The sequence below is a fragment of the Podarcis tiliguerta genome (assembly GCF_965153285.1).
Source record: "Podarcis tiliguerta genome assembly, chromosome: 10".
NCBI lineage: Eukaryota > Metazoa > Chordata > Lepidosauria > Squamata > Lacertidae > Podarcis > Podarcis tiliguerta.
The window spans coordinates 6,140,115-6,153,428 of NC_139543.1; the positions used below are offsets into that span (position 1 = coordinate 6,140,115).

The 13,314-nt window shown below is 41.8% G+C and overlaps 1 protein-coding gene across 5 annotated transcripts in view; it reads right to left on the reverse strand.

The window, feature by feature from the left end:
- The window catches only part of FBXL13 (F-box and leucine rich repeat protein 13), a 72,269-nt gene that overhangs the window by 21,469 nt on the left and 37,486 nt on the right, over positions 1–13,314 (reverse strand). For all 5 annotated transcript variants that reach the window (XM_083399524.1, XM_083399525.1, XM_083399523.1 and 2 more), the window contains exons 13-16: positions 5,684–5,782; positions 3,427–3,544; positions 3,091–3,253; positions 896–1,015 (exon numbers count right to left, since the gene is read on the reverse strand). In XM_083399524.1, the coding sequence (XP_083255650.1) occupies positions 896–1,015; positions 3,091–3,253; positions 3,427–3,544; positions 5,684–5,782 (500 nt within the window). The remainder of the gene's footprint in view (positions 1–895; positions 1,016–3,090; positions 3,254–3,426; positions 3,545–5,683; positions 5,783–13,314) is intronic.

Here is a 13,314-nt window from a genome sequence, read left to right on the forward strand (position 1 = left end):
TTCAATAAATGGAAATTGTCATTATTATTAGGTACTAGAACACAGACACTGATTGTAAAAAAGCAACTTCAGGTATGCCTGGGACTTGCATATACCCAGTGGAATTTTTCCCTTTTCCCTTTGAGTAACAACCCCCACTCCCACCCCACCTGCCCTTTCAACAGTTTTGAGATGTTCTTGGAGTTTCAAAAGTAGTTTGCCATGTATACTCAAAGAACATAAGCCCAAAGCCTATTTGATACATAGAACTTATATGGCCTTTTGGATCCCCAAAACAAAACTGCTGTGTTTTGATCTGATAATTATAACGAAAAACAAATTATGCATAAATATAGACACACACACACACAAACACACACAGCCATATAAAAACCAGCAATAAATAAAATTATCTACAGGTATTAGGGAAGAAAAATAATTTTCTAAACACTTGTAGAATATCAGAAATTTTGAATATTGAATCCTATGAATCATTTTTAAGTTGTCAGTTTGAAATAAAGTGACAAAACAGAAAAAATAGCTGAGACATTAATGGGTATGTGATTCACGGTTAAATTATTTATAGTCCTGTGCTTGTCTATTCAGAAGTAAGATTCGCTGAGTTCAATGGGGCTTATTCACAGGTAATTATTGGATTCCAACCTAAATTCTATGAACAGTTCCTAAGAAGCTCCATTGAAATGACTCCTAAAACATTACAACTGAGCTGGGAATTCCATTGATTTCAACAGGGCTTAGTCACAACAACTCACTTTGCTGTATGTACTATGCACAACATCTTTTCCTAAGCTAGATATCACAAACAAGATTGATTTTAACAAGAATTTGAAGCAACATTCCTGAAACGTATCTGTTATGTTTCACCAAACAAATAATATATATGGCATTATGGTACCTGTGGGCTATTTTTATGATAGCACTGTCAGTGATATAGGAACAATTGGCCAAGCTGAGTTCTCTTATATTTGAGCCTGAAGCACCATCAGTAAATGCTTTTAGTCCTCCATCACTGACTCTAAAACAAATAGAAAATAAGTTATCTGATATATGTCACAATTCTAATAATGCCCTAAAAACTAGCATCTGAATGCAAGATCATCTATAACTAAACTATACAGCAGTCAATATTTGCCTCTGCAACTATTACAAAAGTGGGTACTACAATGCTAGTTTTTTCAGAACTACAAGCTAAACAATGAGATTGTTGGAAACCTGTTTCCATCTGGTAGCTAAATGGCAATGTTCTCTAAGAAGGAAGTCTCATTAAAATGAACTGGACTTACTTCCAAAACTTGACTCTCACCAGGAGTGCCAACTTGGCTCCATGACCATGGGTGCCTGGGGCCGTGGGTGCCATGCAGCATGCATGGCCCTGGCACCAAAAGTTATGGGTGCTCAGGCACCCAGGCTCCAGGGAGTTGACACCTATGACTCTCACTGTGGGTGAGAGTCAAGGCAGTGCGAGCAGTAATCTGTTCATTCAACAGGACTTCCATTTCCTTCCCACTGCCTCCCACAGTCCCTCAACTCCATATGGTCAGAAGCACACAGGAGACTGAAAGAGAGAAGAGAATCCCAAAATCCCACTACACAAGTAGATTTCTATTGCAAACACAAGGATGGTATGTATGGAATAAGGTATAGGTAAAGGGACCCCTGGGACGCGGGTGGCGCTGTGGGTTAAAGCCTCAGCGCCTAGGGCTTGCCGATCGAAAGGTCGGCGTTTCGAATCCCCGTGGCGGGGTGCGCTCCTGTTGTTCGGTCCCAGCGCCTGCCAACCTAGCAGTTCGAAAGCACTCTCGGGTGCAAGTAGATAAATAGGGACCGCTTACTAGCGGGAAGGTAAACGGCGTTTCCGTGTGCGGCTCTGGCTCGCCAGAGCAGCGATGTCACACTGGCCACGTGACCCGGAAGTGTCTTCGGACAGCGCTGGCCCTCGGCCTCTTGAGTGAGATGGGCGCACAACCCTAGAGTCTGTCAAGACTGGCCCGTATGGGCAGGGGTACCTTTACCTTTACCTTAAAGGGACCCCTGACCATTAGGTCCAGTCGTGGCTGACTCTGGGGTTGCGGCGCTCATCTTGCTTTATTGGCCGAGGGAGCTGGCATACAGCTTCCGGGTCATGTGGCCAGCATGACTAAGCCGCTTGTGGTGAACCAGAGCAGCGCATGGAAACGCCGATTACCTTCCCACTGGAGTGGTACCTATTTATCTAATTGCACTTTGATGTGCTTTTGAACTGCTAGGTTGGCAGGAGCAGGGACCGAGCAACGGGAGCTCACCCATCGCGGGAATTCGAACCGCCGACCTTCTGATCGGCAAGTCCTAGGCTCTGTGGTTTAACCCACAGCACCACCCGTGTCCCATCTATGGAATGTCACCCACTAAATTGAAATAATTTACTGAACAGTAGTCCACTAACTTCAGTAGGACTACACAAAAATAAGTGGTTCTTGTTGTCTCACTCAAATGGGTAGCTTTATGATGCTTTTACTAGAGTGGCCCTGTAATGCATTTAACTGGTAGACACTTGCCCACACCACCCCCAGTCTTGTTGTCTCTGCCATGTCCTTTGTTGCAGTCTACATTTTATCACTGTTGCTGCACTACATCTGGGGAAGGAAGCTGTTGATGTCCTGTTCTACAAATATAATGTGCTGGTTGGTCTAGCACAGGGGTAGGCAACCTAAGGCCCATGGGCCACAAGCGGCCCATGGGGGTCATTTAACCGGCCCACGAGCAGCCCCCGAACTGAGCCACCCACTCGGTGAGTCCCCACGTGCTGTGCTAAACCGGCGCAGTGCAGAGCGGGGACTCGCTTCTGTGGTGCCGGAAATTGTGTCTGCGCAGACGCCGCAAATCGCGGGAGCAATCCAGCCCACGGAGGGATCTCCACTGGAGTGAACCGGCCCAGGCGAGGTAAACCTTGCCAACCCCTGGTCTAGCATATTGTGGTGTTACAGTGGGGCACAGACCTTTTCACTGTTCTGTGTGCTTATTTGTAGGCATGGAGGCGAACACATTTTTTTGCTAATTTGCAATTTTGTTAAAATGAATAACCCACACAGTCATTTGAATGTAACGGAATACCTTATACAATCTGATAATTTCAGTCCAACAATATCAGGCAGCGGTGCAATCATCTTGAGACTCAAATCTGTTATCTTCTGGCAGTCAGACACACAAATGTGTTTCATATGAGGCCAGGATTTGCTTATGAGTTTGAAAGTTAGGTCAGTAATCCGATTACTCCCTATTGAAATCACAAAACAACAATTAGGTTACATTTGGCAAAATAGCTTTTTCAGTCACAAAATGCATGTCTACTTATGCACACGTCTATTTATGTCAAAGAGCCAACGCCATGGTAAAAAGGTAGCACATACAACTATTTTGCAGGAACTATTATACTATGTCATCACTAACCTTGTATTTTCATCTTGACAAGTTTACATTTAGCAAGTGCTTTAAAAGCTGCATCAGAAACATGTGGGGATTCATTAAATTCAACAGACACAATCTGATGGCATTTTTCAGCTAAAGCCTTTAAGAGAAAATACACAGGTTTCAAATGCATTGTATTTTAGGTGGAAAATATACATGTTATAATAACAAATGCTGGAGTTTCTATCCTCTCATATCCAACTGAATACAGTGGTGCCTCGCAAGACGAAAAGAATCCGTTCCGCGAGTCTCTTCGTCTTGCGGTTTTTTTCGTCTTGCGAAGCAAGCCCATTAGCGGATTAGCGCTATTAGCGGTTTAGCGGCTATTAGCGGCTATTAAAGGCTTAAGGGATTAGCGGATTAGCTGCTAAAAGGCTATTAGCGGCTTAGATCAGCTGATAAGCGGCTTAGATCAGCTGTTAAGCGGCTTAGCAAACAGCTGTTAAGCGGCTTAGCGAACAGCTGTTAAGCGGCCTAGGGGCTTAGGAAAAAGGGGGGGAGGGGGGAAAAACCCCAGGAATCGCAAGACATTTTCGTCTTGCGAAGCAAGCCCATAGCAAATTCGTTTTGCGAAGCACCTCCAAAACGGAAAACCCTTTCGTCTAGCGGGTTTTCCGTCTTGCGAGGCATTCGTCTTGCGGGGCACCACTGTACTAATAACTGAAGAAGTAAAAATGGCACATCAATTCTGATATTGTTCTTAGTAGCTACTGTTAGACTATTGCTGCAAAATCGAAACATATCTTTGCATAAAGTTAATCGTTTGATAAAAATGACACACCCATTAGTTTTTATATATATATATTGCATTACTGAGTGCTTAACAATCTGATTCAAATTGGATTGTAGGTAAATTCATCTGAAATCATCTTCTGATTAAATATGTACAGTACAGTAATAGGTTATTAGCTGTTATGGATTACTGGGGGGTTGGACTCATACAATATACTATAATCTCATATCATTCAGATGTCAAATATCGCTATCCAAACTCATTCCTAAATAAAAATAAGTAAAATACTATTGTTATGAGTATGGGGGAAAGATTCAGTAAAGAGCTAGAATTTGATCAAACTTATAAATTAATGAAGCAAAGTTTGATTAATTAAAACTAAACCAAGGGCTGTTGCATTCAGTTTAGGATCACAAGCTGAGGCAGCGTCACATAACTAGCCAGGGATAAGCCAAGCCGCTATCATGAAAAAAGGGGTTGTTGGCCCATCTAAGAAGAAGAGTCTAAAAAGAGAATGCCAAAGTGAATGGGTTAGTGTGGCAGGTGGCAGGAAAAGAGTGTCTTTAGCAAGGTGTACTGGAGAGAAGAAGGGAGAGAAAAAAGAGAGAGGTCCATCTTGGGCAGGCTGGCTGAAGGCAGGCTGGGAGAGATGCCTTGGACCCCAGTGCTGCACTGGTGCAGGGAATAAGCCCTTCTTGAGATGACCATGCTGTAAGATCTGGACTCCCTCCATCTAAATTCAGGTGTAAATATGTGAATAAAACATATTTCTTAAAGCTACGACAGTCTCCACTGTGTCTTCAGTGCTCCAAAGGAGCACAGACCCTGGTTGAGGGGAAAGACCCCCGCAATCCTGTGCATGGCTTGGTTAGGATTGAGGGGGCCTGTAACAATACGGAAATCCCCTGTGTAAAGTGAAAATGGAGGTAGAGAGCTTTATCCATTTATTTCATGAATGGCTCCCAAAAAAGAAGTAAGCAGTGCAGTCATCCTATGTAAAGGGGAGCACTTTTTTACATCTTCTTCCCAGCCAAATGAAGCAGGGGTGGAACAGTGATTTCAAAGAGTAAACTCTCTCATGGTATCTACTGCCTGGCAAAAAAAGGGAATGGGGAATGGGAATTTTCCTTTCTTTCAGCAGGAAAATTAGACTGTATCGCCTGCACTACATGGCATACAGCATTCTAGTGGAGGGAAGAGGAACCTGATCCTCAGATGCTTCATTCTTTTCCAGGTGGTAGGTGCAGAGTCCCGATATAATATGCCACTTGTGGGACTGCTCAGTTGTGGGGCCATCCCAACAGAAGAACACTGTTACTTCACCAGTAAAAAGCCATTGTGGCTTCTATTGTTTTTTAATCTGACTGGGAACAAAACCAAGATAGAGCTAAGCTAATTTCTAGAATAGTTTTATTTAGTTTTACTGTAAAATGCCATATTTTTCATGTCTGGAAATTAACAGAATATATGTTTACAAAAAAATATATGACCGTTTTGGTTTCTTACCTGAACACATCTGTCTGATAGAGTGGGCATTTCATTAATGATCAAGTGTTTGATACCACTGCAGCTGTCAGCAATATTCCTGAAGCCTTCCACTGTGAGCTGATTTTTTAAAACATTTTAATAGAAAATGTGAACTGTATGCCAGTATTGAAAATCATTATTAACATCTATATTATAAGAAAATTATTATGCATTATTTTCAAGCTAGTAAAGGAAAACTACAAAATATATTATCTGGAACAAAAGAAGATTTGTTTCAAGAGAATCTATAAGCAAACAGTCTGTCTGAAAACGTCTGATTCCAGATTCACAGTATTTCCCAGCTCTATAAATACTGGGTATGTGTGTACATGTCAAACGTGTTTTTCCATTTAAATATTAATTTTGGAAAGCTAATCCTATACATAGCAATGCCTTTATGAGTGCATGCTATTTCTGGTTAAGAAGCCTAGGAAAATTAATAAAAATTTAAAGTTCAAATGAAGCCTATGTTAAATAAATAGGAGCTATAGAGAATCCCCTTTTATGTTCTTCCCACTAAAGGCTCGTTCAGATATAACACAAAATTATAGCTTGGAGCTAAATGAGTGGACCTTGGGCTTGCATGATTCCTTCCTCCCCAAACTCTCCCTGCCTTCCAATATCATGGCAAGACATCATTTGTTGCTACATTGGGAATAAGTGGCCCTTAGATGTTGCTGGAATACAACTCCCATCACCCACTGGCAATGCTGACTGGGACTGATGTGACTGGAGTCCAATAACAAATGGAAAGCCATGGAAAGCTGTGAAGGTGTTGGACCAGTGTTTAGAGGCAGAGAAGGGCTGGATGGGGGCTAATCAACTGAGGCCGAGACCTGATAATCTGTAAGTGCTGTGAATGGGTGGTTCCTATGCCCAGAAATTAGGCGTATGGAATGTCCTGGGAGGGGCTGCACTCCTTCGGAAGGAACAGGTTTGTAGTCTGGGAGGACTCTTGGATTCAGACTTATCCCTGGAGTGGCTTCTGTGGTTAAGAGCGCTTATGCTCAGCTAAGGCTGATTTGCCAGCTTTGACCGTTCCTAGATTAGGATGGCCTGCCCTCAGTTGTCCATGCACTGCTGCCCTCCCATCTGGACTACTGTAATGTGCTGTATGTGGAGCATCCCTTGAAGAGCACCAGAGAGCAATTAGTGCAGGATGCAGCAGCTACTAGGGCTAGTAAGTAAGTAAGTAGGGCAGTTGATAGGACCATGTGTCACTGGTCCTAAAAGCACTGCATTGTCTGCCAGTGAGCTGCCAGGCCAAATTGCTCTTAATACTAGCACATAGCTCTTTTAAAACTGTTTTTAGAATGTTTTAAAACTGTTTTAAGAGTAATATGATTAGTATGTTTGCTGCCCTGGGCTTCTTTGGAAGGAAGGGTAGAATGTAAATGAATAAAAAAAGGTTATAATATTATGAATATTCAGTGGGACTTACTCTCCAGTAAGCGTGCTTAGAACTGTAGCTTTAGTATCACTGCAGCTGAGATATAGATCACTTTCCTCCCAGCACCAATTTTTAAATTCGATAATTCTAGATCGGGCAGCACCAATACAATTCTTCCAAGTTTTTGAAGGTCTATAAGTCTGCTACATATTTAACAACTGATAGACATAGGTGACCAGGAAGTCACTGCCAGTGAGTGAATGAAATTCCATGCTGGCAAGTGAGCAGGGCAGGTAGGTAAGTAACAGGTGGCACTTTTTTCTCCTCTGCCAGTTCACTTGGTTTCTGAATTGGTCATGGAGGAAGAACAAGCCCTTCTTCTGCGACCAACATGGAAACTAAGTAAGCATGTGGAGGCGGAATGGGGTGGCTTGATACCTTCAATCAGCTTGGAAGAAGATGTTGTTGCTGCTGTTGTTACTAGCCTGTCAAGATGCTGACAGCCTGTATTTCCATGGAAGCCACAAAGGAGGAGGGGGGTACCTTCTCTCCTTTGCTGCCTGAATGGACATTCAGGACACTAGCCTCTTAGCCAGCTACTAACATCTGTGGGCTTATTTATGATGCCAATATGAATACTAAAATAAGTATGCTAGGACTCCAAATTTTAAAAACAGCTCAGAAAGAAGAGTAAGCTTAATGCCATAAGTAGAAGCTTACTTGAACATAGCCAGTAACATTGAATTTTAGAATTTATTTTAGACATGGGAGGAAGAAGTAAATTTAGAATGATAAATGTGGGGGACAGGCTAGAGAAGACACAAAAATATAAACTTATTTCAGGCACAAACTCCACAGTTCTTATTTTCAAATGACATATAGCAAATAAATATGTGATACCCATCGTTTTAACTTCTGCCGCTCTGCTTTGTATGCCTACAAAGATGCCTAAATGTCCAGTTTAAAAGGCTTCCATATAGCTTTGCTCTGCTGTACTGAATTCACACTGCATACAAAATATCTTAGCTGCATACATTTCTAATTTATGGACTATTAACAATAGCTAGTTTGCTTCCATAAATAACTTGCCTTAGGTAACACATTATTTCTTGGTTCTGTTCTCTCTGGGCTGCCTGAATGATGCAAATCTAGTGGAATGTAGGAACCACTGCCAAATTTATTAAATAAAGATAACATATCATCTTTTACATGGTATAAGAACTGGATGCCAGCTTTTGTGCCATTTTCTATCTCGGCATAGAAAACAGTTCACTAGAGGACAGAAGGTCATGTTGAACAATTCCCAGGGGGTGAATGCTCCTTGAGAAAGTACATTCAGATGTTATTAATTTAAACACAGCATTCCTAATTCATGCTGCAAAAAGATAACTAATCACTATAGAAAATGTATGAAGACCTGCAACAAGCTCCTCAAAATATCAGTTTCTGGACTTTTCCTGAAATGTAAGCTTAGAAACTCCTGGAGACTGGGAAAATCTGGAGCCATGTTTCCTTATCTTATCTTTCTTCCCTTTTAAATTGAAACTATTTCCAAGAAGTTGGCAAGAAACTAGCTGAAAATCTGATTATTGTTTTCTGATAAACTGTAATTATTACATTTTTTCCTCTCACACACAAAAAGACCACTGTTCTTATTGGGAATATTGACAATTTGTTTTTTTCATGGCTGGGACTTCCCAATCCCAACCTATTTTATTATTTTAGAAAGCACGTTTGACTTGATATTTACTGGTAACAACCATCCTTTAATTCATATTCATATTCTTTGAGAGTTGGCAATACACTGTATTGTAGTTGCTTTGGAACAGACAAAATCAATATAATTGTCACTTTCAATATTTGCTTTTTCAACAACTGTTCCCTGTACTATTTCATGAAGTACTTCTGAAACTCCACAGTATTCTAAAAGCAGTTTGCTTTGTAGTATATATGGGGTTGTGGTGGTAGTGGAAAAAAACTCAAGATATGTGGAACTAATTGGGCAATGTCTAATCAGTTGGACTAAGACTGGTATCCTATCAACAGCTATTAACATATACAAGGGATTTTGGTACAGAATTGTGTATATATCATGTGTGTATATCATGGGTATGCACAAATTGCAGCCCAAGTTGCACATTCTAATACTTCTTTTTGGCTTGAATTAAAATATTTCTGTTAAACATAAAATGGTCCACATATTGGAATTATTGCCATTTAGGGCCTCCTAGCTTTGAACGAAGCTTAATTTGTAGATAAGAACAGGCAGAACACTCCATAATGTTACTCCTACTCCCCTACATAGATTTTCTAATTTTTGGATTAGTGCCGCTGGAAGAGCCATCATGCCAGGTGTTCAAATCAGTCTGGCAGATATGCCTGCAGAGGCATTGCTGTGATGACACTTTGCCTCCTACAGCCTCCAGGAAACATGAGGTGGCCTGAACATTGCCAGCTGACTCTGTCATGGGGCAATCCAACCCTATCTGCGAAAAACAACTATATTCTGGAACATAGCACAGTATTAAGTCTCTCTCCAGGCTGCTTTGACCAGCGTTAAATCAGTAGGGTATTTTCCTCCTATGCTGGAAATAGATATATGGAAATTATAGTGTACAAAATTTTAGAAACTTATCAGCTGGGTTTTCAACTAGGCTGGAAACAATTTGCTTCCGTGATTACACTACGCCTAGTATTAGCAGCATCTCTCAGTTGCCCACAATTGTAGACTTGCTGGAGCTTTCTGCGGTTTGGCAGTAGAGCTGAGCCAACTAAAGGAGATTTTAGGTTGAGAGTAAGGAGTGCTAGTCTCCGGCAAACCCCTTCAGCAGTGCCATAGCGGTGGTTTTTGCCCCAGGTGACGCCTCCAGAGGGGTGCCATTGAAGCTCTCAGCCTGTGTGTGTATGTACAAAATGCTTGTGTGTGTGGCCAAACTGGCTTCAGAGAGTCGCCTTAAAGGGTCAGAGGCTTGGGGAAAATCAGCCTGCTTTGAAGATTAGTTGGAAATTGGGAGGGGGGAAGAGGTGAATATGAGATTGACCTGCATAGCCTGCAGTCATAAGACTGGTCACCTCAGCTCAAAAAGGGATATTGAAGAGCTGGAAAAAAAAGTTCAGAAAAGGGCAGCCAAAAAGATCAAGAGGTTGGAGCAACTACTCCAAGAGGGAAGGTTGCAATGTTTGGGCCTTTTTAGTTTAGAAGAAAATAATAAGGGGGACATGACATACTTATATAAGATTATGCGTGGTGTGGAAGAAGTGGACCGAGAGATGCTTTTCTCCTTCTCTAATATGAGAACCTGAGGGCGTCCAATGAAGTGAAATGTTGCAAGATTCAGGACAGACTAAAGAAAGTATGGTGCTGGAGGAGACTCTTGAGAGTCCCATGGACTGCAATCAGCCCTGAGTGCTCACGGGAAGGACAGATCCTGAAGCTGAGGCTCTAGTACTTTGGCCACCTCATGAGAAGAGAAGACTCCCTGGGAAAGACCCTGATGTTGGGAAAGATGGAGGGCACAAGGAGAAGGGGACGACAGAGGACAAGATGGTTGGACAGTGTTCTCGAAGCTACAAACATGAGTTTGACCAAACTGCAGGTGGCAGTGGAAGACAGGAGTGCCTGGCGTGCTCTGGTCCAGGGGGTCATGAAGAGTCGGACATGACTAAAAGACTAGACAACAACAAAGAAAGTACTTGTTCACACAGCACATAGTAACTATATAATTTGTTATCTGAAGTTGTAGTGACAGCTGCCAACTTGGACGGCTTTCAAGAGATTTAGACAAATTCATGGAATACAAGACTGTAAGTGGCTACTAGCCATGGTGGCTACATTCTACCTCCAGTGTTGGGGCACTGTGCCTCTGAATGCCAGTGGCCAGGAATCACAAGTAGGGTGATGCTGCTGCACTCAGGTCTGCATGGGGGCTTCCCATAGGCAACTGCTTGGTGATTATGAGAACAGGATGCTGGACTGGATGGGTCTTTGATCTGATCCAGTACAGCTGTTACATTAAGTCACCCCTTAATAGAGTTACCCAATCTGGGTATTTCATTGCCCTGGTGACAAGCTGGCTGGCTATTCTGCCTGCAGTCAGATGGTCAGCAACAACTGCCTGTTTCCTGACCACATTACACCAACTTTTGGAAGTTCTCACTTCAACAAAATTGTGTTTACACCCAGCAATGTAAATTATTATTCTATCTCCTGGGTTTCGTGTCTCACTGCAGGCCAATAAAATTTATTAGATTATTAAGCCATTCTTCACCGTAGCTCTGAAATAAGTCCTAAAAATCAATACAATGAGAGAGAAAGCAATCAGTTGCAAGTACGCCAACAAAAGAAATCTGGAATGTGAAGCGTAAGCAGAGCTTTTTCTGTTACAGTCCAATACTCACTGGTATGGAGTACTGGCATCTCCCCCCCCCCCCCCCGTCCATTTTGTGCTGGCACCCACAGCACAGGGCCTTCTCGGTAGTGGCCCTGTGGAATGCCTTCCCATTAGATGTCAAGGAAATAAACAACTATCTGACTTTTAGAAGACATCTGAAGGCAGGCCTGTTTAGGGAAGTTTTTAATGATTGATTTTTTATTGTGTTTTTAACATCCTATTGGATGATTATTATTATTATCAATATATGACTAACAGTACCTCATTTTTTATCCAAAAACACACTGACTAGAAATTAAAATGAGTGGGGCACAGTTACAACATGATGTTGCATTATAATGCAAAGTTCTTCTGTCTAAGACTTCAACCAGCTTGAAACAGGAACCCTGTAGTGTTGTCTGGGATTTGCAGAGGGTGGGGGGAGTTTCACTCAGAGGAAAAAGACACCTGTTTTCTTGCCTGTCTTTCTGCAACCTTCTGCCATTGTGCTATATAGTTCTAAAGGGCCCAGAGGCATGCTAGAAGACAGTTCACTTCCCTCAGCACTGGTATTACAAGCCATGCCACCTCATTCTGAACTAGTTTCAGCTTCCAGACCCAATGTAAGGGAAGTCCCACATGGACTACTGTAGCTAAGCAGTCCCTGTTTAAAAATCACCATAGCTGGTAACAACTGCTTATTCTACTTTCATATTCATGTGCTAATGGTGAAATATATGACCCTTGATGATGTAATATGCACATGATTCTCTCCCCCACCCCATAAAGAGAATACTCCTATGGAGAAAAGTGGCGAGTATGAAGTAGCCTTCGAACTTCTTAAGTGAATCCAGCGATACTGATTTAAGTGATCCATGTTGTGATGGTTAAGGAAGGGAGAATGCAATTAGGATAGACAGGATGGGTCTATCCAAGGAATGTTCAGCTCAAACTTCTATAAGGGTCAATGCTTCTTAACTGGTAAGAACCACATACTGCTTGCATTCATACGATGTGCATTTTAATTTTAAAATTATTACACTGAAATTATTTTTATTATGAGACAAATTAAGGGCCCTTGAAACTTCACAGATGGGGTTCATAGATGTTTTTCAAGCAGGATATTTTTTTTAAGCTCTTTCCTCTACCATTACCTTCCTTGCTTCGGCCTTTCACCCAGTCTGTATCTCCATTTCCTAACTTCACTCAATTAACACCCTCATTCCTGCCCCTTTACATTTCACCATAGCTTCTATAACGTGGTAAGCATGTAGGTTATCTGCCTTTTACGCTTTCTTTAGATTTGTTCTGTTAGTATTTTGTTGATTTTTTGTATCCTGTCTCAGGGTAGAAGAAAAATATTAATGAATAAATAACAGGAACAGGCCTGTTGCAAAAGCCTCAGTACCAGATAGGAAACCAAGGAGGTCTCAGGTCCTTCTCTAGACTCTCAACTACTCTAGTAACCACTGATGCTGTTGCTTCAGTTTTAACACAGAGGCAAATTCTTTTGGAAAGGATTGTTTGGTATGTGAACTTGTCAATGAAGTCTCACCTGACCCAGATGAGGGACATGGAAATGGAAAGGAATGACCTACCACTGCTGATAGGACAGAGGGGGACCTGGAAGGGTGGCTGGAAATTGGGAAATAACGTGCAAAGTGAGTGCATGGCTGGGCAGCTTTCATTCTTCTGTCGAGAACCTCAACTGCTTTTACTACTCGATTTATGTATTTTGCTTGCATATGTGGTGATAGTGGGAAGGGATTGAATAAGGGAAAATCCAATGTTTATTTATTTATTAAATATATTTTCCCCTCTTCTTCCCAAGGAATCCAATTTTCTGCGGT